This window comes from Pecten maximus, chromosome 7 (genome assembly GCF_902652985.1).
Source record: "Pecten maximus chromosome 7, xPecMax1.1, whole genome shotgun sequence".
Taxonomy (NCBI): domain Eukaryota; kingdom Metazoa; phylum Mollusca; class Bivalvia; order Pectinida; family Pectinidae; genus Pecten; species Pecten maximus.
Window position 1 is genome coordinate 41,247,662 of NC_047021.1, and position 27,115 is coordinate 41,274,776.

Genomic DNA, 27,115 nt, shown 5'->3' on the forward strand with positions numbered 1-27,115 from the left:
GACCACAGGGACATGTGGTTACTAGGATCAGGGTCTGGTCACAGGGACATGTGGTAACTAGGATCAGAGTCTAGCCACAGGGACATGTGGTTACTAGGATCAGGGTCTGGTCACAGGGACATGTGGTTACTAGGATCAGGGTCTGACCACAGGGACATGTGGTTACTAGGATCATGGTCTGGTCACAGGGACATGTGGTTACTAGGATCAGGGTCTGACCACAGGGACATGTGGTTACTAGGATCAGGGTCTGACCACAGGGACATGTGGTTACTAGGATCAGGGTCTGACCACATGGACATGTGGTTACTAGGATCAGTGTCTGACCACAGGGACATGTGGTTACTAGGATCAGGGTCTGACCACAGGGACATGTGGTTACTAGGATCAGGGTCTGGCCACAGGGACATGTGGTTACTAGGATCAGGGTCTGACCACAGGGACATGTGGATACTGGGATCAGGGTCTGGTCTCAGGGACATGTGGTTACTAGGATCAGGGTCTGGTCACAGGGACATGTGGTTACTAGGATCAGGGTCTGACCACAGAGACATGTGGTTACTAGGATCAGGGTCTGGGGCACAGGGACATGTGGTAACTAGGATCAGGGTCTGGTCACAGGGACATGTGGTTACTAGGATCAGGGTCTGGGGCACAGGGACATGTGGTTACTAGGATCAGGGTCTGACCACAGGGACATGTGGTTACTAGGATCAGGGTCTGACCACAGGGACATGTGGTTACTAGGATCAGGGTCTGGTCTCAGGGACATGTGGATACTGGGATCAGGGTCTGGTCTCAGGGACATGTGGTTACTAGGATCAGAGTCTGGTCATAGGGACATGTGGTTACTAGGATCAGAGTCTGGCCACAGGGACGTGGTTACTAGGATTAGGGTCTGGTCACAGGGACATGTGGTTACTAGAATCAGGGTCTGTTCACAGGAGCATATGGTTACTGGCAACAGGAATACATGTTTTCTGGCCAAAAAGACATGTGTTTACTTGAATCAACTACTGCAAATAGACTATGCCTCAAAATGACCCTAACTGTTCATGGGGCAATAAACCCTACAAACAAACAAACAAACAAACAAACAAATTATTTCAATCCCTTGCACACAGCATCTTTGAGTGGTCTTGGCATTTGGTTGTCCAATTATGTCATTTTGCTTGTTTATGTAATAACCCGAATTGCTCCTGAAGCTTTTCTGCCTTATTTTGTATGAAGTTTCTATGCAGGAATGATTTTCATATCGTAAATAATAATTACTTATGTACACATGGAAATTATTCCCATCTTACTAAATTCCTTGATGTATCTTTAGCAACTCCAATGTCTGTATTAATTTGTTGCCATGCATGTATAATGTCTTTCCACCATGAACACTAGCTGTATCATAGAGATAGCTCATTATTTTTTTCTTCTGGTTCTCTACATCTGAAGTCAACATCTTTGTATGACCATAGTTGTAAAAACAGAAAAACCCTGAGCAACTCTCGTGTCTATTTGACTGTACTTGGAGCCAACATCCATAACTTGTCTATAACTATATTACCGCATTTCCAGAGGGAGCTAGTGTTTTACTGTAGTTCAGGCACACACGCCTCCCCGGACAACACTCTGAAAAGAACTACTCCTGAGAGACAGGATAGTGTCAGTCCGTGAATGTAAATCTCACAAACTTTAAGCGTGATGGCAAATCTATTTCTGTATGTTTTTTGCCATGAATAAAATGTTAGAATTACCCAATACACTGGCATGGATTCTCGGTGAGATCCACAATAAGATTTATTCTCGAATTCTGTCGAAGTACGTCATTATTCTGTTTTAAACTCTGATCTTTGCAATTGATATCAATTTGTAAACAGCAATAATGAAATGGAAATGGCATCAACAGTGTCTCTTTGTAAGGAAGTCATTTAATTACTCAGCGCTGATAAAAACTTTGTTACGTATATGGACTACAAAAATTACATGACATGCAACAACATTGATGACTTTCCTTGGGAAACAACAATTATATAAGATTTCTAACTGTCACACAGCAGAATGGGAAAATAATGTAATGTCTGTTGCTAGGTTTAGTATCGTGTGTTTAAAAGCCGTCCTTATATTTCATATTACTCCAGCTGTTGCTAATTAGACGTTCAACCCCTAAAAAAAATGTATTCTGTTGCTAAGTTAAGTATCATGTGTTCAAAACCCGTCCTCATATTTCATATTACTCCGGCTGATGCGAGGACGTTCAACCCCTAAAAAATGTATTCAAAATAGAAATAATAAAAAAAATTACAATGGTACATTCTTCATTTGTTTTCTGTAGATTTATCAAATGAAGTACGTTACCTTGAAGTCATGGTCTGTCATGGTGATACAAGATCTATACATTTCGCGTCTAATTTCTAACATAAATAATTGGTGGAAATGTCTGGAATATAAAGGTTTGATTACTCATCATTTATGTAACAACTTTGATATATGAACGACAAGAATTATATGACACACACATAGCGGACTCCTGTCAGGATACAACAATTATAGAAAATGTAATTATGTAAAGTCCTTTGGGAGGAGTGTAGTTCTTGGTTATAGATCTCCGCAGAGCTGTGACCACCAGTGTGTGGGCAGACGACGGTAGACATCTCAATATCGCTGGTGTCTGAATTTCTCCGGTACCTAGTTTTAACACAGAAACTTTTAAACAGGACTCGCAGGGCATCGCTTCCTATTGATGGGAATACAATTCTACAACTTACGTGATTTGTAGGGTCACCTGATCATGAGAAACCTATTGCAATTGCCTTTTGTCTGGCTTCATGTATCGTCCTTCGCCTGTCGTGCATCAATTGTAAATAATTTACATTTTCAAATTCTTTTGAAAACCCAAGAGGCCCAGAGGCCTGATATTGGGTCTGTAGCATGCTGTGATAAAGGGCTACCAAGTTTTTTTCAAATGAATGACTTTTATTTTCTTTGAAGGTCACATGGGGTCAAATGCATTAAAATCTTAAAATGATGACTTCTTTATACTCTTTTAATTAAATAATGGCATAGTCAGCTGAGCAAGCTAAGGTTGCATTAGAAGCAGGTGAGCGATACAGGTCCATTGGGCCTCTTTTCACTCGTACGTTGGTCATGCAAAACCAACGTTCTAGTCTGCAGATTCCACTACAATGTTAAGGTATATATCATGATGCCGTCTCGAATTGATGATATGTATACATATGTATGTTGATCACAGAGATTTTATCTAGTCTTAAAATTGTTTCAGAATATTCTCGAAAAACACAACATTGTTGCTAAAACTTCCATCAATTAGAATATAATTGCCACGTCCTGTCTCAGGGGACTTAAGATTGCTTCTCTCTATCAAGATCCACACCCCTGCTGTTGTCTCAACTTGTCCCGCAGTCTTTATGCAGCAAAGCAGATATTCTTGATAAGTTGAATATGTATTGACTGCATTGCAGATTGCCATTTTGTGTGCAAGGATTTTTTTTTTCTTCTGTCAGTTTGTGAAATCTGAAGCAACAGTTATGATGAAGTTGGCATTGAAGTCACAGCTGAATCATTTATCTGATGTAAAGAAACAAAATACAGAGGCGAAAGAAAAGTTAATGAGTCTTGAAATACATTGTACATTCAACGGAATCATGTGAGGTTTATTATTTTTAAGATTGTATGCAGATCTAATAGTGTGTAAGGTATTATAATGGAGACAGTGCTGTCTATAGCTGTTACATCTGCATCACAATATATATACTTCATACATTTCCTGTGCGAAATTTGTTCGCGGGAATAACATGCATCTTAAATATATAATTGAGAATCATGATGTGTAGACAATCATTTATCGTAAAAATATTGAAAGAATGGTGTTGTTATCATGGCCAGAACAGAATTTGAAAACCAAATGAATATAAATTATATTAAACAGAGCATTAAAGTGATTTAAAGAACTATCTATATTATTCAATAGAAGACATCCTCTCAACGGAAACCAGGTATTTCATGGTCGAATTCAGCATTAGTGATTCCAGATGTTTTAAATTTACTGTGGTAGCCTCCTGGAAGCTATTTCTAAGTCAAGAAGAAATTTTAATTGGTGCTGAATTTGTAGATTTTATATACCAAGATTTTGTAAAGTGTTTATTGAGGTGTTGAACCTGTACATAGCAAAACCATACAAAAATGCACAACTTTTGCTAAAACTGGGGTACAATAGGTTTTCTTTCCATCTGTCTTGTATGTTCATATGACATACATAACATCCAAGTGGTGCTTTAGCAGCTTCATAATATTTAAGGAATTTTGATCAAACTTCATACAATTATAAAAGACCATATTCAATGTTCAGAGATTTTGGGTCAAGGTCAAGGTCAAGGTCACTTACTATTTTTTAGCGCTGGTAGCTATAGGGGACATGTATTGCTTTACTGATGAAATTAACAAAGCAATCACTCATCTCGTTCTGTTGCTGCCAGCATTCATAAACCCAATGATTTATGTCAGCTCATTTAAAGAATCATTGAATTGTTTCAAACCCTCTTAAAGCATTAGCTGTAGATTGTTAGAACAGAATATATGCATCCCCAGGAACATGTGTGGTTTTCTAATTAATGAAAAACCTCTAGCACAATGCCATTAATATTTTCCTGTGCAACAAATTTGGTCGGGAATATCGGTTCTCAGTCCTGATGCATCCGTCTATGTGAGGTGTGGTTATGAAGTTATCTTTAGGTTAATTAGACTTTGGTAGTCAAATTGGAAAATTCAGTTTTTAATTAGATTTTGTATGATGTTTCCCTTTCGTGTATAGGGGCCTTGGTGGCCGAGTGGTTAAGATGTCCCGACACTGTATCACTAGCCCTCCACCTCTGGGTTGCGAGTTCGAAACCTACGTGTGGCAGTTGCCTCGTACTGACTGTAGGCCGGTGGGTTTTCTCAGGGTACTCCGGCTTTCCTCCACCTCCAAAACCTGGCACGTCCTTAAATGATCCTGGCTGTTAATAGGACGTTAATAAACCAAACCAAACCAAACCAAACCAAACTGCCACCCATTGGTAATTAACATGCCTTTCACCTAGGAGGTTCCCCCATTGGACCTGAAAACGTGTGGGGGTTAGGTGCCTGACCACTTAGCTCTGCGGTACCGCCAGTTCAATCTTCCCTCAATAACGTGTACTTCAATACTAGAGTGATTAATATACAATTGTAAAACTTGTTCTGCAGTTGTTATTTACACGAAACAGCATTAAGCTAGTACACCTCAGGACATTTAAAGAAAACAAAAATCAACATTGTAGAATAGTAAGATTTAAAAACACGTGATTAAGTTAGACATAGATAAATGTTTATGTGAGTTGCGGCACGAGATGGCACTGTATTAGTGTGATTGATAGCCGTAGCTATGGTCTCTACATTATTTGAGATTCTGAAGGAAGGCCCCTACCCGCTGTGCATAATGTCAAGTTATTGGAAACTTGGCACGGCATGATCTGTTTTATGCGTGGTGCTGTTATTATGCCACTTGCATCCCACGCATAAACAACAAACCTCAGAGTTTTCATCCTGTTTAATACTTCATTTTTGCTATAATGCACAAACCAACATAAAAAAGCTTGAAGTTTCAATGATAATAGCAAAAAAAAAAAAATTCACTTTACATTTGTCAGTATTACAAAATGAACGTCTGGAAATTAAAAAGACCCTTTTTTGTCATGATAAACTCATTGCTTTTAGCTATAGACTTAAGTTAAAATTGTAGAGCTGGCATTGTAGTATTTTGTTAGTTTGATTTTTACACTGTTTTGATTCTTTTGGTTTCTGGCATTTGTCAAAACTAATTTCCAGTGGAGAGCACTTTTAAGCTCACCAATTCATTCCTGTAAATTGAAGATTAGAAATATTTCTGTTATATATATCTGGAAGATAAAATAATATTTCTGTACTATGGAGGTTAAAATATTTCTTTTACCATATGGAAGAAATATCAGTAATATTGAGATAACATTTGCATGGAGATCAAATATATATTTCTGGAACCAAAGAGATAAAAAAAAAAAAGTTTGTTACCATAAAAAATATGAAAATATTTCTACATGGGATATTTTTTTGCCATGGTGATTAGAAATATTTCTTTTACAATGGAGATGAAATTTTTGTTGTTACCTGAAGATGAAAATATATTTCTGTAACCACATGGATACAAATATTTCTATACTAATAGAGATAAAATGTTTCTGTAACCATTGAGATTGGAAATATTTCTGTTACCATAGAGGTTAAAAATATTTCTGTTTTCATGGTAAGAAATATATCTGAAACTATGGAGATAAAATATTTCTGTAAGTATGAAGATACAAATATTTCTGTTACCATGGAGATTAGAAATATATCTGAAGCCGTGGAGATGAAATATTTATGTAACCATGGAGATTAGAAATATTTCTGTTACCATGGAGATAAATCGAAATGGAGATTAAAAATATTATGGTAACGAGTAACTATGATTGGAATCATCTGTTATGGGGAAATTGTGTGGTAAATAAATGGAATGTGTATGACCGAGGAAATGAGATCAATACATATCGGCTATTTATTTCAGAGATAACAAGGTGGAAAGGGAAAGGCATTTAATGCTAGATAATGACACAATATTGATAAAAATCGACTTTAATCATAATCCTTATACGTATAAATCATGATAAATTTTCGACATGCAGAACATTTCTGACAGTGATTATCGTGAATGTATGCTGGATTATCAATAGTCTTGGGTCCCTGAACAGATATTCATAGTGATGGCGCCAAGCTTGCCACTTTACTTTGATGTATAGTTTATGAAGAGGAGGTCATGGATTGCACTTCTTTCACTTTAAAACATTGAATGGCAACCATATTCATGAGAAAAATCGCAAAGAGCATCACAGTGTTGAAACATAGGTAATTCTTGAATGAGTGCAGTAAGAGAAAATGTTATTCTCATGTTTATTTTTTGCTTTTTTTTGTGTGCTCTATATAATATTTTATTTGATTAGCTACCATCCACTTAACTTAAAACTTTGATTTGTATTAAGGTAGTATGGTACCTTACACATCATACCTGTAATTTTTGTAAAGGCTATATTCTACCTTAAACATCATACCTGTACTGTGATACCTGTATTAATATGCTCTTGGGGAAAAAAGGCCAAAAAGTTTTCTTTCTTCAGCTATTACAATAACAGAGTGTTGTTAACTGGTCCCCTGGCTATCAAATTGAGTATAGAAATGATGACCTTGACCTTGGAGAGATTTTCTTTAGCCTAGAAATTCATTTTAGCATAAAACAATTATTTCTGGCCAGTATTAACATGCTGATGGTCTCAGTAATATCTGATAAAGTATCTATCATCTTTCATATTCAAAGTAGTACTTAAATGAACTGATATTGTCATCCTTCTAGATTTTCTTCTTCTTTTTTATTTCAGATTGAGACATCCCAACATTGTACAGTTGCTGGAAGTGTTCGAAGAGAAAAATAATGTCTACCTGGTTATGGAACTGTGAGTACAATATTGAAGGCCAAAACAATTGTTTCCCTTATTTATTAGTCCTCCCATGGCCAATACAACAGAGTGCTAACGTTGTAGCTTTCTGTTTCTTGTAGATCTAGGGTAATTGACTTGATGGTTTATGCTATGTGTTCCAACATCATGGACATTGATGCCAAATGTCACTTCTCTGTATGAGATATTTGTCTGGTGAACTGTTCTGGCTTACTGAAAGTAGGTCATTGAAATTTTGACTTGCAAGATGGAAAGGTATTACATTTTATACTGTATGGAGGTTTGTGACCAAAGGTCAAGGTCACAAGTTACCGAAATTAATGGATATATTGCAAGATGGAAAGAAAGTGTGTTTCAATATATCATTTTTGGGTTGGTACACAAAAGGTCAAGGTCACATGAGGGTTAAAGGTCAGATAAGTTAATTTATTGTTTGGCTAGAAAATAATCAATATCATTGATACAAATATAGAAAATTCCTTTTTCATTGCCGTGTGTATAATGTAATTTGCAAATTTGATTGATAATTAACCATGGTCAGCCATAAGTATTGCCAAGGAATTGTCTAGGTGTAACCAGAGGGAATCGGTGAACATATATTTAATAATGATTTATAGAAGCTGAATAGGATTGTCATATGTCAAGGAAATTAGTAAAATATGGTATGACCAATCATCATTCCTACACCAATTATGATACATAGTTCACTGTGACCTACATTATATGTACTTTGTATAATTTAGCCATTCAGTGACTAATTTTAGAATTGTATCTGCACTCAGGACATTGTAGCTATCTCTATCAGAGTGGCAGCATAACTCCATTTCTTTACTGGGACTTTGTAGCTATATCTATCAGAGTGGCAGCATAGCTCCATTTCTTTACTGAGGTACTTTGTAGCTCTCTCTATCAGAGTGGCAGCATAGCTCCATTTATTTACTGAGGTACTTTGTAGCTATCCCTATCAGAGTGGCAGCATAGCTCCATTTCTTTACTGAGGTACTTTGTAGCTATCTCTATCAGAGTGGCAGCATAACTCCATTTCTCTACTGAGGTACTTTGTAGCTATCACTATCAGAGTGGCAGCATAGCTCCATTTCTTTACCCAGTACTTTGTAGCTATCTCTATCAGAGTGGCAGCATAGCTCCATTTCTCTACTGAGGTACTTTGTAGCTATCCCTATCAGAGTGGCAGCATAGCTCCATTTCTTTACCCAGTACTTTGTAGCTATCTCTATCAGAGTGGCAGCATAGCTCCATTTCTTTACCCAGTACTTTGTAGCTATCTCTATCAGAGTGGCAGCATAGCTCCATTTCTTTACCCAGTACTTTGTAGCTATCTCTATCAGAGTGGCAGCATAGCTCCATTTCTTTACTCAGGATTTTGTATATCATCTATCTCTCTCAGTGTGACAGTAGAGGCATTTATGGATTTTATAAACATTTTCTCACATAAAAACATTAAATTCCATAGATATAAAAACTTAAGTATAGTAATTCAGTCGTTTTCATCGCACCATATTTAGAATTGATTTTAGCCTACTCTAGAATGACCCTTCAGTAGCCCATTGTCACACACAGCCAATGGATGGCTCTTTTGTTTTATGGAACACCTTTGAAGTGTTGAACAGCTGTGAGAAGTCCTTCCTGTTCCATGTCTTCTTCTCAGCTTATTGATCACCCAACACTAGATCACAATAAGGCCATTTAGATAAAATATCTGCTTCTTCTGAAGCAATGTTTTAGGAAAATAGTGAACAGTTAAGAAATCAAGATAAAAACATGTATCTTATATCAACAATTGTTGACTTCTGATGAGATTAACACCACCAGGATTTATCAATCCTAGAAACTGATAGTCACCTTGGCTGTGAACTTGGTTTCTAGGGGTGGTAAATCCTACTGTGTAACCTCATCCAATGTCAACAATTGTATAATGTAAACTCCCTATTCCACAATCAATTAATCACTTTTGTTTAAACACTAAGGTTATTAACCTTGGTTTCAAGGGTTAGTAAATCCTACTGTGTAACCTCATCCAATGTCAACAATTGTATAAACTTCCGTTTAAACCCAAATGACTGAGCAGTGCATGTAATTTTAGTAAACAAAAAAAAATCATTTCATTGTACATGATATTCCAAAAACGGATTGTTCACTGCGCATGCCTCAATCTTAAATCCAAAAGTTTAAGGATATTAAGGGAAGTCAGGTGGGAAGAGAGTGGGCTGGGGACTTATATAGACTAATAAATGTCAGCATGAGACTAAGTATACCTGCATGAATTCTACTGAGGACTGTTGATAACACTGCTGATAAATCAACTGTACAGGAGTAATAGTAAAGTGGGATTGTTTAAGAGAGGGTATCACTTTACTGATGTCTATATCAGAAGCATGAAATATCCTAATTAAATGGCATGGGAACCCGTTAGGGTTTCCATGCTATATTTGCCCACCATACATCTTGCTGCCATATCGACTATAACAACATTAAAACCACTGTTCAATACTTATATTTACATTGTCTTACCATTTGTGTCAACTTTGAAAAAAACTAAACCAAAACAAAAAAAACCCGCCTTTTTTAATGTCACATGACCCACTGGATATTATAGCCTGAGGCACTGGGTGTTATAGGCGTATGGTGGCAACTGCCTCTTAGCATTGTGTCAATGGGGAAATGCGGAGCAAATGTAAATATAGCTATATATAGATCTGCTTGACAGCATGACGGGTATATTGAGTAGTGTTGTTCATTATTGACAACTGACCACTCGGCTAAGAACTAGATGACCCGATCGCACAATAATGATTGGTCTTCAGCGTCTTCAGGGGCCGGAAGGTCATCAGACACAATTTCATTAGTGGCTGGGAAGGTTGATGTATAATCTATCTATTTGGCTTAAGGTAACACACTGTAAGCAGAACTCACTGATGACTTTTGTGGTCGTGCAGAATTTGGATATGTGTCATACTAATAAGCACTAAACGCTACCAGCTCTTTAAAGGTATATGCTACATCACCAATGCAACAGTGTACACTGCTTGTCACGAAGTTACAAAGTCCGAAAGTTACATATACAACAAATTAGATATAAAATAGGCAGGGCGGGAAAGAATTTCTTTCAGTAAATTTAAAGATTAAAATAGAATCTTTAACTTTTGGAGGGTGGTAATACTAGTAATAGAGTAAAGTGTACAACATTTGGTATTGTATAAAATCGTACTCTTGTTTTCAATAGATCATACTTATTTTTAGCTTATCTGCTTGAAGGGCAAGTGATCATAAGCTTATACCATGGTGTGACTTTTGTGGTCTATCTGTCCCTCCGCCTGTCGGGCATTAACTTTTCTCCTTAAACGATTTCTTCTCAATAACCAAGAGACCCAGACACCTGATATTTGACCTGAATCATGCTGGGGTGAAGTATTTGCTACAGAATTTGTTCAAATGATTCTCGATAACCAAGAGGTCCATGGCAAAGACCTGATATTGGGCCTTTAGCATGCAGGGTGGGGGGAAGTGCTACCAAGTTTGTTCAAATAAATGACCTTGCCTACATTCAAGGTCACAGGGGTTAAACAGGCTTAAAACTTTAAATGAATGATCCTTGATAACCAAGAGGCCCAAAGACCTGATATTGGGCCTTTAGCATGCTGGGAACGTGAATTGCTATTCATTTAGAGAAATATTTGAAGGTAGAGGAATACATCCAATCAGTCTTGCCTAAATTAAAGTGGATTTTCAGATCAATCCTAAAGTAAAAATTTCATTTTTTGTTTTGTGTAATTTGCAATATTATATTGAAGAATGAAAAAATTGGTCAGACATTTTTCAAAATAAGCCCAGATAATTGATCTATTTGTTGCCTTCTTTTAACAAGGTGAGGTGAAATCAATTTTCATCCTATGAAAACGTGGTGATAGATTGCAAAAGTATTGCATGCCCTTTTCTGTCAAGCTTCAAAAATATTCCTTTTATAGAAAGATTCAAAATAAACCAATTTCCAGCTTCCTGTATCAATCTTTCAATATATGATATAGAAGTTTGATGTGGAAGATGTGGAAATATACATATAAAATCATCGACGAAAATAATTAAACCTCAGGGAATTACGATGATTTGTATCCATATCTATGTCTCTTAATAAGGAGCAGTTTCTCATTCGCAGCAAACACCTATTTCTCAGTGGTATGATATCTCTGAGAAATCATTCTTATATGATATCAGCTGGAGTTGACAATATTGTACTAGCTCTGGAAGTCTGTGTAATTGTGTTATGTGTGGGTCTGACTCGACTTGTACTGGTGAACTGAAATGATTAATTCATTCAATAATATATCTGATTTGGGCAGCATCATATTGTAAGGTCATCTGAGCTCAAGGGTCGGGATGACTTAAGGCGTCATGCATTTACCCATCGTTATCTGCCATGTGCTATCTGTAAACTTTTCACATTCAAAACTTTTTCTGAAGTTTCACCAGTAGGGATTCAGCTGAAACTTGCCTGAAATGATACCGAGATGGTCCTGGCCAAGTGTTGTTATTTTTCTGGTTGGTCAGATATCCAGGATCGATGGCACCATGGCAAACATACAGTGTTGTGCAATTATTTCAGTACTGTATACTGCTACTGAGTATGTTTACTGCAATAGTACTAGGGCCAGATGACCATTCAGGCCCATGGGCCTCTTTCTGCAATTTCTTGATGTAAAGACCTGTGAATTCGTGCCTAAACCTGTCAGTTGTCTAGAGGTACATTAAAAGTTTCTGCTCACAAAGTTTTGTCACTGTTATCCTCAGTCAGACGGACCTCGTTCAGGCTATCGTAGAGGTTCAGAGACCCTGGGGTCTGTCAGTAATGATTCATATCCAGAAGTCAAGCTACAGTACAGGTTCAGGGACCCTGGGGGTCTGTCAGAAATGTTTTGTATCCTCAGTCAGAATACAGTACAGGTTCAGGGACCCTGGGGGTCTGTCAGAAATGTTTTGTATCCTCAGTCAGGATACAGTACAGGTTCAGGGACCCAGAGGGTCTGTCAGTAATGTTTCATATCCAGAGTCAAGCTACAGTACAGGTTCAGAGACCCTGGGGGTCTGTCAGAAATGTTTTATATCCTCAGTCTGGCTACAGTACATGTACACTGGCATGGTTCAGATTGGTCCATCGCCGATTTTGATTGGTCAATTACTGGTTAAGATTGGTCCATTACTGGTTAAGATTTGCCCAACGCCAGTTAAGATAAGTCTAAAACTTGTCTTCTGTATAAGTTGTCCTTACCAATGTATATAAAACATTTTCTTCTCAAATTTTTGTCAAATAATTACTTCAACTCTGATGTGCAGAACCAAGCAAGGATTGGTGAACAGTATTGGAAATTGTCCTTGAGATGTGTTTTTGCGTACTTACAGTGTGACCGGAGGCGAGCTGTTTGACAGGATTGTGGAGAAGGGCAGTTATACAGAGAAAGATGCTAGTTCCCTTATTAAACAAGTCCTCGAGGCTGTTGACTTCATGCATGAATTAGGCGTGGTCCATCGGGATCTTAAGGTAGGACGACAGGAAAGGGTGAAGTCTATATATAGAGTTAAAAGTGAAGAAAGGCCAAATTTAGATATGAAAAGGTATAAAGAGTGCATGGTCTACAGAGTTTAATGCAGGTGGAAAAGTAGAAAGGGACGTTATCTACGTACATACATGTATCTAAATATAGCAAGGAGTGTGATATACAGTTAGGGTAAAAAGATTAACAGATTACAAATATAGGAATTGGTGTGGTCTTCAGATCTAAAATAGGATGGGGGATTAACAGACTGAAAGGCAGAAAGGGCTGTAGACTAAGGATCTAAATGTAGGAAAGGGTGTGGTCTACAGACTTAAATATAGTAAAGGGTGTGGTCTACAGATCGAAATATAGTAAAGGGTGTGGTCTTCAGATCTAAATATAGTAAAGGGTGTGGTCTACAGATCGAAATATAGTAAAGGGTGTGGTCTACAGATCTAAATATAGGAAAGGGTGTGGTCTACAGATCTAAGTATAGTAAAGAGTGTGGTCTACAGATCTAAATATAGTAAAGAGTGTGGTCTACAGATCTAAATATAGTAAAGGGTGTGGTCTACAGATCTAAACATAGTAAAGAGTGTGGTCTACAAATCTAAATATAGTAAAGGGTGTGGTCTACAGATCCAAGTATAGGAAGAGGTGTGGTCTACAGATCTAAATATAGGAAGAGGTGTGGTCTACAGATCCAAGTATAGGAAGAGGTGTGGTCTACAGATCTAAATATAGTAAAGGGTGTGGTCTACAGATCGAAATATAGTAAAGGGTGTGGTCTACAGATCAAATATAGTAAAGGGTGTGGTCTACAGATCTAAACATAGTAAAGGGTGTGGTCTACAGATCGAAATATAGTAAAGGGTGTGGTCTACAAATTGAAATTTAGGAAGTGGTGTGGTCTAAAGATCTTAATATAGTAAAGGGTGTGGTCTACAGATCTAAATATAGTAAAGAGTGTGGTCTACAGATCTAAATATAGTAAAGGGTGTGGTCTACAGATCTAAATATAGTAAATGGTGTGGTCTACAGATCTAAATATAGGAAGGGGTGTGGTCTACAGATCTAAATATAGTAAAGGGTGTGGTCTACAGATCTAAACATAGTAAAGGGTGTGGTCTACAAATCTAAATATAGTAAAGGGTGTGGTCTACAGATCTAAATATAGGAAGGGGTGTGGTCTACAGATCTAAATATAGTAAAGGGTGTGGTCTACAGATCTAAATATAGGAAGGGGTGTGGTCTACAGATCTAAATATAGTAAAGAGTGTGGTCTACAGTTCTAAATATAGGAAGAGGTGTGGTCTACAGATCTAAATATAGGAAGGGGTGTGGTCTACAGATCTAAATATAGTAAAGGGTGTGGTCTACAGATCTAAATATAGGAAGGGGTGTGGTCTACAGATCTAAATATAGTAAAGAGTGTGGTCTACAGTTCTAAATATAGGAAGAGGTGTGGTCTACAGATCTAAATATAGTAAAGAGTGTGGTCTACAGATCTAAATATAGTAAAGGGTGTGGTCTACAGATCTAAATATAGTAAAGGGTGTGATCTACAGATCTAAATATAGTAAAGGGTGTTGTCTTCAGATCTAAACATTAGTAAAGGGTGTGGTCTACAGATCTAAATATAGTAAAGGGTGTTGTCTACAGATCTAAACATTAGTAAAGGGTGTGGTCTACAGATCTAAATATAGTAAACGGTGTGGTCTACAGATCCAAGTATAGGAAGAGGTGTGGTCTACAGATCTAAACATAGTAAAGGGTGACGTCTATAGATCTAAATATAGTAAAGGGTGTGGTCTACAGATCTAAATATAGTAAAGGGTGTGGTCTACAGATCTAAATATAGTAAAGGGTGTGGTCTACAGATCTAAACATAGTAAAGGGTGTGGTCTACAGATCTAAATATAGTAAAGGGTGTTGTATACAGATCTAAATATAGTAAAGGGTGTGGTATACAGATCCAAATATAGTAAAGGGTGTGGTCTACAGATCTAAATATAGGAAGAGGTGTGGTCTACAGATCTAAACATTAGTAAAGGGTGTGGTCTACAGATCTAAATATAGTAAAGGGTGTTGTATACAGATCTAAATATAGTAAAGGGTGTGGTATACAGATCCAAATATAGTAAAAGGAGTGGTCTACATATCCAAGTATAGGAAGAGGTGTGGTCTACATATCTAAACATTAGTAAAGGGTGTGGTCTACAGATCTAAATATAGTAAAGGGTGTTGTATACAGATCTAAATATAGTAAAGGGTGTGGTATACAGATCCAAATATAGTAAAAGGAGTGGTCGACATATCCAAGTATAGGAAGAGGTGTGGTCTACAGATCTAAACATTAGTAAAGGGTGTGGTCTACAGATCTAAATATAGTAAAGGGTGTGGTATACAGATCGAAATTTAGGAAGTGTTGTGGTCTACAGATCTTAATATAGTAAAGGGAGTGGTCTACAGATCTAAATATAGTAAAGGGTGTGGTCTACAGATCTAAATATAGTAAAGGGTGTGGTCTACAGATCTAAATATAGTAAAGGGTGTGGTCTACAGATCTAAATATAGTAAAGGGTGTGGTCTACAGATCTAAATATAGTAAAGGGTGTGGTCTACAGATCCAAATATAGTAAAGAGTGTGGTCTACAGATCTAAATGTAGGAAGGGGTGTGGTCTACAGATCTAAATATAGGAAAGGGTGTGGTCTACAAATCTAAATATAGTAAAGGGTGTGGTCTACAAATCTAAACATAGTAAAGGGTGTGGTCTACAGATCTAAACATAGTAAAGAGTGTGATCTACAAATCTGAATATAGTAAAGGATGTTGTCTACAGATCTAAACATAGTAAAGAGTGTGATCTACAAATCTGAATATAGTAAAAGGTGTGGTCTACAGATCTAAATATAGTAAAGGGTGTGATCTACAGATCCAAATATAGTAAAAGGAGTGGTCTACAAATCTAAATATAGTAAAGGATGTTGTCTACAGATCTAAATATAGTAAAGAGTGTGGTCTACAGATCTAAATATAGTAAAGGGTGTGGTCTGCAGATCCAAGTATAGGAAGAGGTGTGATCTACAGATCCAAATATAGTAAAAGGAGTGGTCTACAAATCTAAATATAATAAAGGATGTTGTCTACAGATCTAAATATAGTAAAGAGTGTGGTCTACAGATCTAAATATAGTAAAGGGTGTGGTCTGCAGATCCAAGTATAGGAAGAGGTGTGGTCTACAGACCTAAACATAGTAAAGGGTGTGGTCTACAGATCTAAATATAGTAAAGGGTGTGGTCTACAGATCGAAATATAGTAAAGGGTGTTGTCTACAGATCGAAATATAGTAAAGGGTGTGGTCTACAGATCTAAATATAGTAAAGAGTGTAGTCTACAGATCCAAGTATAGGAAGTGGTGTGGTCTACAGATCTAAATATAGGAAAGGGTGGTCTACAGATCTAAATATAGTAAACGGTGTGGTCTACAGATCTAAATATAGTAAAGGGTGTGGTCTACAGATCTAAACATAGTAAAGAGTGTGGTCTACAGATCTAAATATAGTAAAGAGTGTGGTCTACAGATCTAAATATAGGAAAGGGTGGTCTACAGATCTAAATATAGTAAACGGTGTGGTCTACAGATCTAAATATAGTAAAGGGTGTGGTCTACAGATCTAAATATAGGAAGTGGTGTTGTATACAGATCCAAATATAGGAAAGGGTGGTCTACATATCTAAATATAGTAAACGGTGTGGTCTACAGATCTAAGTATAGGAAGAGGTGTGGTCTACAGATCTAAATATAGTTAACGGTGTGGTCTATAGATCTAAATATATAAAGGGGTGTGGTATACGAAATAAATACGGAAAGGGATATCGATGTGGTCACAAATCTCTATATATGAAGGAGTCAGTGTGGTCTACAGATGAAATTTAAGGTAGAGAGGGGAATAAATGTAGTCCAGATTTACTTTAAAAATACGTAACATCACTTATTTTCTGTTTTTCAGCCTGAAAATCTACTGTATTATAGCCCTAAAGAAGACTCAAAAATAATGATCAGTGACTTTGGGCTTTCAAAAACAGAAGATTCAGGTATCATGGCAACAGCCTGTGGAACACCCGGTTACGTAGGTAAGCCACTGAACTTTTCTCTATGATATATTTAACTCAGGTGGAGCAAAACTTAGACACAAACTTACTTAAAATGTTACAGAAAATAGTTTGATTTTAGCCTACTATCATCAGATGGTGGGCTATTCAAATTCAAATTGCTCTTCGCCCTGGTCTGCTGGATGTTCGTCTTCCTTTAGATAGTGTTGGTTTTCATTTTAAACGTGATCTGACATTATTTGAACTTCAGGTGTACAAGGTAGACTTTATAGGGGCCGCGGTAGACCAGTCGGTTATAGCGCTGTCCACATAACCTCAGGTGAAGATCTGAGGTGTGTGGTTCGAAGCCCCCTATCGTGTTAATTTGTGTTTCTCTGGAAGCTGAGAAATGGGCCAGTCTGTGCTGTTGTGGTTATCCTTTGGCACTTTGACACTTTACCCCATAATTGCTCTGGATGGCATGTGACAGGCCTCCCGTATGTTGTTCAGTGAGGTAGTCACCAACTACTACAAGGAGACTCTACCTCAAAATGACCCTGACCGTTCATGGCGCAATAAACCGAGCAAACAAATAATTAAAGTTTACAGTTATTTAATGTTTACATGGCTGATATTGAACTGACAAAACTGTAATACATTCCTGACTGCAATCTATTTGTTCAATGTTTCAGCTCCCGAGGTTTTAGCACAGATGCCATATGGCAAGGAGGTGGATTGTTGGTCTATAGGCGTAATAGCCTATATATTGTAAGTATAATTAATTGTTTTCATAAAAATAACAGTCTGGGTCACTTCGCGTTTATTGTTACGTACCATAGAGAATGTTCTGTTCTGTTTGCTATGCTGTTATGTTTATAAATTTTGGTATTTATATTTTCTTCATGCTAATCACAGGTTTATAATTTGTTATTTTATGATGCTGTCTGTTGTTCATCTGGAGTCAAATTTGTCTGTTAAATGACTTCTCAATATTCAATAGTCTTAAGATCAGGATATTCAATAGCTTCCTAAGATGAACCTAGCATTATTCGTAAAACAAATCCAAAGAAAACCTTGACCTGTGAATCTTAAAACAACTTCTCTTTGTTGACTGAAAGAAGTAGAATCAAGATATTTGGTTGGTAGGTGTCTGGGATGATGCCTAACAAAATATTGGAAAAAGAAATGACATTGACCTTTATTCAAGGTCACCTAGGACAAATTTGTTAAATTACAGATTTTTTTTAAAATCGATTAAATAACAGGCAGGTATTCATCAGAGGTAATTTATCATCAAGGCAGTGAATACCATGTGAGCAATGCAGGCCCATTAGGCCTCTTGTTATACATAGCAACCGCTTCTATACAAATATAAATTTTTATTTATTTATTTTATTTTTTTCCCCTTATTTCTTGCCTTCTTGTCAATATTTACTGAGGGTCACACGACACTTCAGAGACAATTACTAAAAATATGATTGTTTCTATTCCTCAGGCTTTGTGGATACCCACCGTTTTATGATGAGAATGACACAGCACTATTCCAGCAAATACTTAAGGCCGAGTATGAATTTGACTCTCCGTACTGGGACGATATATCACAATCAGGTTGGCATTCAATATCAAAATAATAATCGTAAATGTAAAACGGTCTATTGCGACTTTTTTTCGTCAATTTGCGATGGACCTTTTTGTCTCATTTCGGAATAAAATTTACCAATTTAGAATCAAAATCCTTAATAGTTAGCTGCATAGTTATGGGATTATGCTTAAATGTCAGATAATATCATTTAGAAATGAAGCCAATTATCAGCTGCAGAAAATTCCATCCTGCCTCATATCATAGAACCCATCAAAGGATTCTCCTAATTTACCGAATATTAATCCTGCAAATGAGATGCACTTCTGATAATAGCGTTAATGATGCTGAAAGTCATTAAAGGCTGTCTACTTAGTAAGTTGTGTGATTGACATTTGTGGCGGCATATACAGCACTGTAAAATTTTGACCCGACAAGTTATTTTGAGAGATATGCCCCGGCGTAAATATTTGTTGATTTCATATTGATTGTTGTTATATCTCTTAACTGAAAGCTATAGAATGTGTATCATCAGATGACATATACATAGGTACAAATTTGACGTCCATACAATTATATTTAATGGAAAAAGAAAAACTTTCATTCTTTATAAGTTTAAATCAACATTCTTGTTTTTGTTTCCAGCTAAAGATTTCATTAGCCACCTCATGTGTAAAGATCGCAAAAAAAGATTCACATGCAAACAGGCATTGAAATTCCCTTGGTAAGTAGATGATTGTATTCAAATGAGGATGTTAAGCGAGTGAAAGCCTTTGTTCCCTGCTAGTTTGTGTAGAACCCATTGATAATAAGATTCTATCCACAAATAATATCTGAAATGACACTCTCAAAATCTGTATGTTTTCAAAAGGAAAAAAATATTGAAAAAATGTTGATGCTGTGCCTAAATAGGTAAATAAATTTTACATTATGATACCATCATTTTCATTTTTTTTTCAATAAATTTTTTAAAAAGTTTGAAATTATTTAGCACACATGTATTGCAGCAGTATCCTTCTCTCTCCCTCTCCCCCTCTCTCCCTCTCCCCCTCTCTCCCTCTCCCCCTCTCTCGGTTTTGTTTGATTAATAATTCTGTAATTTGTATGTCAAAAGTAATGGTAGAATTTGATCAATATGGAATTAAGTTACCTTTTTGAATGTCAATCAATACATTAATAGGTGCTCATACATTCATAGTCTTTGATGCTTTACAAGGATTTTGACCCATTGTTTTACAGGATATCAGGTGACACGGCCTTAGAAAAGAACATCCATGCATCTGTTAGTGCCCAAATCAAAAAGAATTTTGCAAAATCAAAGTGGAAGGTGAGTGATATTGTCTCAGCTATCATTGTCACCATTATCAATCAAGTCACATATAAATGTAATAGAAGGAAAATGCAACGACCTGACGGAACTTGAACCTTTGACCTCTGAACTCTAAACGGATGCTCTAACCATTTGAACTACCTGACCACTGGCATTCAGCCCAGTCCAGCTGTTCCACTCCCTCCCTTCTTCAAAAAAGTCTTTTACCTGAAGTCTTCACATGAGAATCTATACCACTTTCCATTAAATGTCATTTGGTTGCCATGGTGTCTATTAGAAACTCTAGGCATATTTTGTCTGGACTTCTCCAAAACTTGTTTAACCAATTTAAATGAAACTGCACGTGGATGTTAGGACCATGTGTAGATGTTCTTTGCAATACAAATACATGCCTTGACAAATTCACACTTGAAAGTGCGAAAGTCCAAGTGACTTTTGGTTCAGACATACTAAAGTGTATCGGTATTGCATCTGGTTCAGACATAATAATATAAAATGTACTGTATCAGTGTCCTATCATGAAAGTTGGTTTTGTCCTCCATTTCAGCAAGCCTACAATGCTACAGCCGTCATCCGACAGATGAAGAAACTGGCGATGAGTAAAGATGAACATTCCCAATCGTGTACACAAGAGAAGAAGTAGAGAACCTAGCTACCTACACCTTCATCGTAACCCTCATCGCACTTTTCGTGTCTCATCGATCTCATCGATAGAATTTATACCATTTATGACCAAATTGCATCATATTTGCCTTTTTCCTAGAACACGTAAGATGAGATTCAAAATTGACTTGCCCTGTAGTGTAATGTGTATGTGCCAATGACAAAGAAGCCATTAGTGTGCGAGATTCCTACAATTTATACAGGTTGTCATTGTATAAAGGTTTTTAAGGTGTAATACCACATTTCAGGCCCCAATTTCATCAACGTTCCTTATCTTAAGGAAATCTCTTAACTTTAAATGTTCCATAGGAATGCATTACAAAATCTTAGAAAAGTTCCTCAAGATTTTCCTGTCAACCCATTAGTGCTTTCCTATGGAAAAGTTTGACTTAAGGAACTTTTATGAAACCAGCACCTGGTTGTTCAAAGGCAGATATTGTTTGTCTACACTTACAATTTTTGTTGTAAACACGTTTCATGTCACAAAATATGTTGTAGACCTTTTCTTACAAAAGACAGATGGGACCAGTTATTCTGGTGTGCATGTATTATATACATAACCATTGGTAAAACTATTTAACTTTGTGCAAAATTTCTGTGATCAAATGTAATTTTCCGAACAAACAGCATCGTTTTAACAATGGTTATTGAGTTTTCATTGTTTGTAACAAGTTTTGACCCGACTGTACCCAACCGTCTTTTGAAGGAAAAATAATGAATCCGTACAAATATGAAGATTGATAAAGAAAGGCTTGAAAGTAAGATACTTGATAAAACTGATATTATTAGCATTTTCATTGGTGTGAGTCTAACAGACTGGTTAATGATTTTATATCACAAACCACAAATGAATGAATTTACATTTCTCTTTTGTAGTTCTTTAGGTACACCATGAGAAGAAATCATATTCATAGGAGTATGAATGCAATTTGTTTGCGTCATTTTATCTTTTCTCCTCTCAACTTTCATAACATGAAACACAGGTCATCCAGTTGTCAAATCATGATTTCTCAGAAATGTCATGTGACAAACATATATGTCTAATAGACATATTCTCCAAACCAAAGTCAAATCTCATTCTGGGGAGTCAAAGTCATACGCTCAAGGGTCTACTGGATGCCCTGGAGATTACTGTGTGATAAACAGATTTAGGTAAACATAGCCTGTACATATATAAGGCATTGTACTGTCTATTCGCCTGGTACTAAGTACATAAGGCCAAAAAAATATATATATATGTGTTAAGGGTTTCCCGACCGACCCTACTTTTTGACCACCGACTCAAAGTTATTTTATGCGTTTTTTTCTCGAATTTTCCGATTTCTTTCCGGAATTTTCGGATTTGGTTAAAATTTCAGAAAACCTAAAACAAGTTAGTGTTTGATTGACCAATATAGTTCCGATGAAGCACAGGCATATTCAAAAAGGTTTAATCCCATGAAAACTTTGTGATGCCAGTGATGGTTTCAAATTGTCAATCTCGACCCAGATCTCGGGAACGGAGACATACGACATAGATGAAATTAAAAAAAAATAAAATAAAAAATAAAATAAAATAACTTTCCTACCTACCGACCCTACCAAATTTTCAACTTGTAACCCTGAACACATATATATATATTTTTGGCCTTAGTAATACGGTATATACTTATTGTAGATTATTGGTACCAGTCATAAGTACACAGCAACATATATTTGTACTTACCTGATATTTTAGATTATCGATACACTGTACAACAGAATTTCTAATTTGATATATTTGTGTTAAAAATTCTGCTGGTAGGAGCGCAAATCAGTCGCACGCATACTTGATATTTAGACCTATGAGCTTCATACATTATAGATTAAGGCATTTTTCATTACTGGCAAAGCTCTACTTCATTAAACAGACATTAGGAGCTGGTCAAATCTTTTTTACCTGCTCCAGGATTTTTATGGAGCCTGGAATGAAAAAATGGCAAAACTTGACCATTTTAGCTACCTTGTCTCCTTGTTGTAGAATTTTCAGGTAAGTGACTTCTCTAAATTGTTTCAGAGTCAAGTGTCTGCGAAGAATTTTTTTTTTTTTTTTGAGGCACGTATTTATTGGTTTACCAATCACACTAGTACTCATCAAGAATCTCACAAATATGTAATAATTTGTAATAATCAGCATCACCTCACCTGTTAGATTTCACATGTAGAAGATGTCTGGTGTGTCGTCACACAGACCAATTAATCTTGTGACAAAACCAGATTTCGAAATAATTGAAATGCACATCATGATTATTCTTACTAAACTGTAGTTAACTTTAATTTGTTTGTGTAAGGCTCTGTATTGGAGCTAAATCCTCACTCGAAATCTGATTCTTAAATTGTGTTGACTCTTTCTCATGTTTATTTCATCTCGTCTGGAGGGACCATGACCAAGGGGAGGTAACTCTCGACAAAAATACATTTACGCACTGTCACAAAATTAACCTGGTACATGGAGTGTCTTTATAAACAATTTAGTGTGAGAGAGGTCAAAAGGTCAGGGTTTCCTGATGGATCCCATGATCAGCATGTATGTATTCACTCTAAAGCTTTTTCTATGTGTTTTATCAAAGACTTATGTCAGAGTCTATGGTTGTATAGACAATATTGGGAATGATGGACTTTTTGAGCGCCTCTACTTTTTATGCATCCCTGTGAAAGGTTACATGCGTCCATATGAGTGGTACGGTGTATTTGATGAGCCTGCAATAAATAGTAAGGTAAACAAATCTTACTGCAGTCTGTTTGTTGATTAACTGTTGTTTACCTTATAATTTTCCAGAATATCGTTGTTATTTTTGTTTTGGCAATATGTTTTATTTTAGTGCAAACATATGGTGTTGTCATGTGTAAACTTGTATAAGTCATATAAAATTTGGTTCAGTATAATTCAAAAAGTATATGTTATACTACCCTAAATGAATTAGAATTAATTAACCTTAATTAAGTACTGGTATTGATATGACATTTAAAGATATTGAGTTACACATTTTATGATAGATAGATTTTTTTGTTTCATTCGGTGCAGAGAATATTTTCTGAACAAATTTTAAGTTTTCAGAAAAAAATAAAATCTGTTATTTCGTTTAGGGAAATCATTCATAACTTTCTGATTTTGAAAAGAAAAGAAAACCAAAACGTAGAAACAAACATACAAATAAAAAGGAATTTATTGTAATTCGTTTCAAAATTTAAAAACAATAATGCTATTTCCATCAGAGTATATTCTAAAGACCTGAACCAAAATTGCAAACTTTCAAAAGATCCAGACTATTATAGGTTTAAACATTCAAATGATCTAGATTACCATGGTGCTGGTAAAACAAACATTTTAAAGACTCAGATGAGGTATTGGTGAAGTTTGAGATCAATGGAATTCAAAATATCCAGATATTGAGCTGTAAAGCGATGAATGCAGTTTGAGGATGTTTAACTTAGTCATTGTTTAACTCTGTAATAATTACATTGTTATTATAAATTTGATATTTTGTTGAATGTTTTTGAGGCTAGATTTATTCCATAATATGTTTACAATCACTTAGACTTTGAAAAAATGTATATATATATACATGTTTTGTTGAATTGTTTTATTATTTATATATATAGTTACTCGATTAACAAGTGTACATTAGTCATTCATTGCAGAAACATCCTATGGCATGATGATATATTTCTGTTATAATGTTATATATACATTTTAATTGCAGGGGACTATATTAGGCAGGGTCCATTTGAATTCTGTCTGAAAAGTTTTAAAGGTCTACCTTTAAACTTTAAAAAAATAATTTTCTTTAGTGTTATGAAAAGAATTTATCTCTTGTGGAGATATTTAATAATATTTAAAACATTGTTAATGATATTTGACAGGACATTATCAAATGTGTTCAAAGATGCATTATGTTAAAAACTTTAATATTACATTTAGTTATATATATGTTACCTTTGTGTCGGAAAAGTGAAAAGGCTTTGTACAGGTTTTTTTATTTGACATTTAAATAAATAAAAATAAACATTTTATTAAATCAGAAAAAAAAAATTATGAGTTAGACTCAGGAACCTGGTATGATAATGTATGTAACATTGTCATTTAAGAGCTTTCCAAACTTACAGCAACTAGAATGGTGATGATCAGCATGATCAGAGCCAAGCACTACAGTGCAACGCAAATGTACAACTCAAGCTTTGAGCTTGATTTCATTTTGTTCTAAGATAGAGACTTAGTCCATGTTGACTCATTGAGATTCAGAATACTTAATGTAGATATTAGACTGGCCCTCCTATCTCTAGTATATTACAATTATAAATAAAATTGAGCTTTTGGTCTCTAGAATATATATCTGATTCTAAAATCTAAATTTCAAACTAGGGGGAGATAATCCAGTATTGGAATTTTGCTGAGCAATACTTGACAAATAACTCAGGGGCTGGTGGCCAGTCTTATCATTAATGTGTTAAAAAAAAAAAAAAAATACTGCCATACTGGGCCAAATGAGGATGGCTGCAAAGCTGACAGGGGGACAACAAAAACAAGAGACATTAATAAATGGTGGAAATTCAATTTTCAAAGACTGCTCTCTCTTCTATATCAATATTATGTAAAAATCGCAAATATTTAGAAAATATTCTTCATGGCTGAAATAAAATCATTGATAGCTTAGTTCATTCTTTTTCAAATCTTGCAATTTGTTGCTGATATTATGATTGTAATATTTTGAGAAGTAGAGCTGTTCAAACATCGTCATGGTAGGTGCTGACAACATGAGACATAATTATCGTTATTTCCCGTGGTCTTGTTTGGACCAATCATATTGTAGCATTTAAACGCCACCATGACTCGGATTTGACTGGAAGTCATTGTTATTTGGTGCCATTCATGTTGATGACAATTTGTATTCCAATCATGATAAGTCAGTTTTGACGAGAGTTGGGGGAACATGTCATTATTTGTGATACTTGGACAGGTATTCATTGTTGTATGAGATAATAAAGTACGATTCATTTAAATTGGTAAACAAATTATGATTCATTGAAATTGGTAAACAAATTCTTATTTATGGCACTTTAAGGAGTTACGATTTTTTATGATGTCGAACAATGCTGATAAAGGATCATTTATATACATTAAAAAAATCATGATTTGAACTGTTGATTCATAGCACTAACATTTTTCAATGCTTTTTGTCGTAGATATTATGTAAATTATATTGTATTTATATATTTGTGTAAATAATGCATTCAAAATGTACCAATGCCATTAAGAACAACTACGCAAATCATACCAGTCGTTATTAAAAAGTCTTCTATTATAGCGTCTATGTGACATTTTGGATAAACATTGTAGAATTTATCTGTAGATTTCAGAATGACAGTTAGTACATTGTACATGTAATAGTCAAGCTATTTAATATTAGGGTATGCAGATTTTTAAAAGTTCAAATATATATATATCATATATATTTTTTCACACCTTAGATAGACATATATCTGCACAATGTTTATAAAATTTTGAATTTCTGCTATGATGCAACAAGACAGTGGGGTGCGTCCTGGATACTTGAGGGGTAAAATTCACTTTAAATAAGCTCTCTACAGCCTTGATACTCGAGGGGTAAAATTCACTTTAAATAAGCTCTCTACATTCTCGATACTCGAGGGGGTTAAAATTCACTTTCACTCTGTACATCTTCGAAACTCGAGGGGTAATGATCACTTTCATTTCTACACCCCTGAAATATATCACAGTAAAATCGAAGACACACATCTAACTATTTGATTGGTGTCAGGAAAATACCTGATCAACCGCTAAGCAGACATATTTCTTGAAGATTACAGAGAATTGACAACCAAGTTTAAAGTCGGCCAATTTAACGATTTATATCTTGAGATTCATGTGATGTACAGTAAAACCTCGCTATATTGCTACCTTCTGTTCTCCGCGATTTTGGCGATATAACAAGTTTGGCGTTAAATCAGGTTTGCCGTTCAAACCCAAGTTTGCTGTCCAAACACTATAGCTAGTGTTTTCGTAACAACTGTAGACTTTGAAAATCAAAAACAATGTATGAATATCAAAATTTTGCAACGAATTGTACATAGATATCCTTTGATAACAAATAAATATCAAAAATTATTTTCCCGAGAATGTCATCGTAATTTTCATCACAGTAATCTCAACATGATTTTCAATGCCACCTAGTTTAACAGTGTGTAAGTTCTTCCGGGCGCCGAAAAAATATATAAATAACGGGGTTTACTGTACATCACAAGATCGGACTATAATATTTTTGTTTTAACCATAACTTGACAGTGGCTGAGTCTTCAAATTTGCC

The 27,115-nt window shown here is 35.7% G+C and overlaps 1 protein-coding gene across 1 annotated transcript in view; it reads left to right on the top strand.

Annotated features, from left to right (window-relative positions):
- The window catches only part of LOC117330854 (calcium/calmodulin-dependent protein kinase type 1-like), an 81,509-nt gene extending 55,066 nt beyond the window's left edge, over positions 1-26,443 (top strand). Inside the window, exons 3-10 of the mRNA XM_033889383.1 lie at positions 7,476-7,550; positions 12,969-13,107; positions 17,118-17,241; positions 17,892-17,967; positions 18,695-18,807; positions 19,424-19,502; positions 20,018-20,105; positions 20,656-26,443. Coding sequence (XP_033745274.1) covers positions 7,476-7,550; positions 12,969-13,107; positions 17,118-17,241; positions 17,892-17,967; positions 18,695-18,807; positions 19,424-19,502; positions 20,018-20,105; positions 20,656-20,751 — 790 coding nt within the window. The 3' untranslated portion in view covers positions 20,752-26,443. The remainder of the gene's footprint in view (positions 1-7,475; positions 7,551-12,968; positions 13,108-17,117; positions 17,242-17,891; positions 17,968-18,694; positions 18,808-19,423; positions 19,503-20,017; positions 20,106-20,655) is intronic.
- Positions 26,444-27,115: the final 672 nt, after the last annotated feature.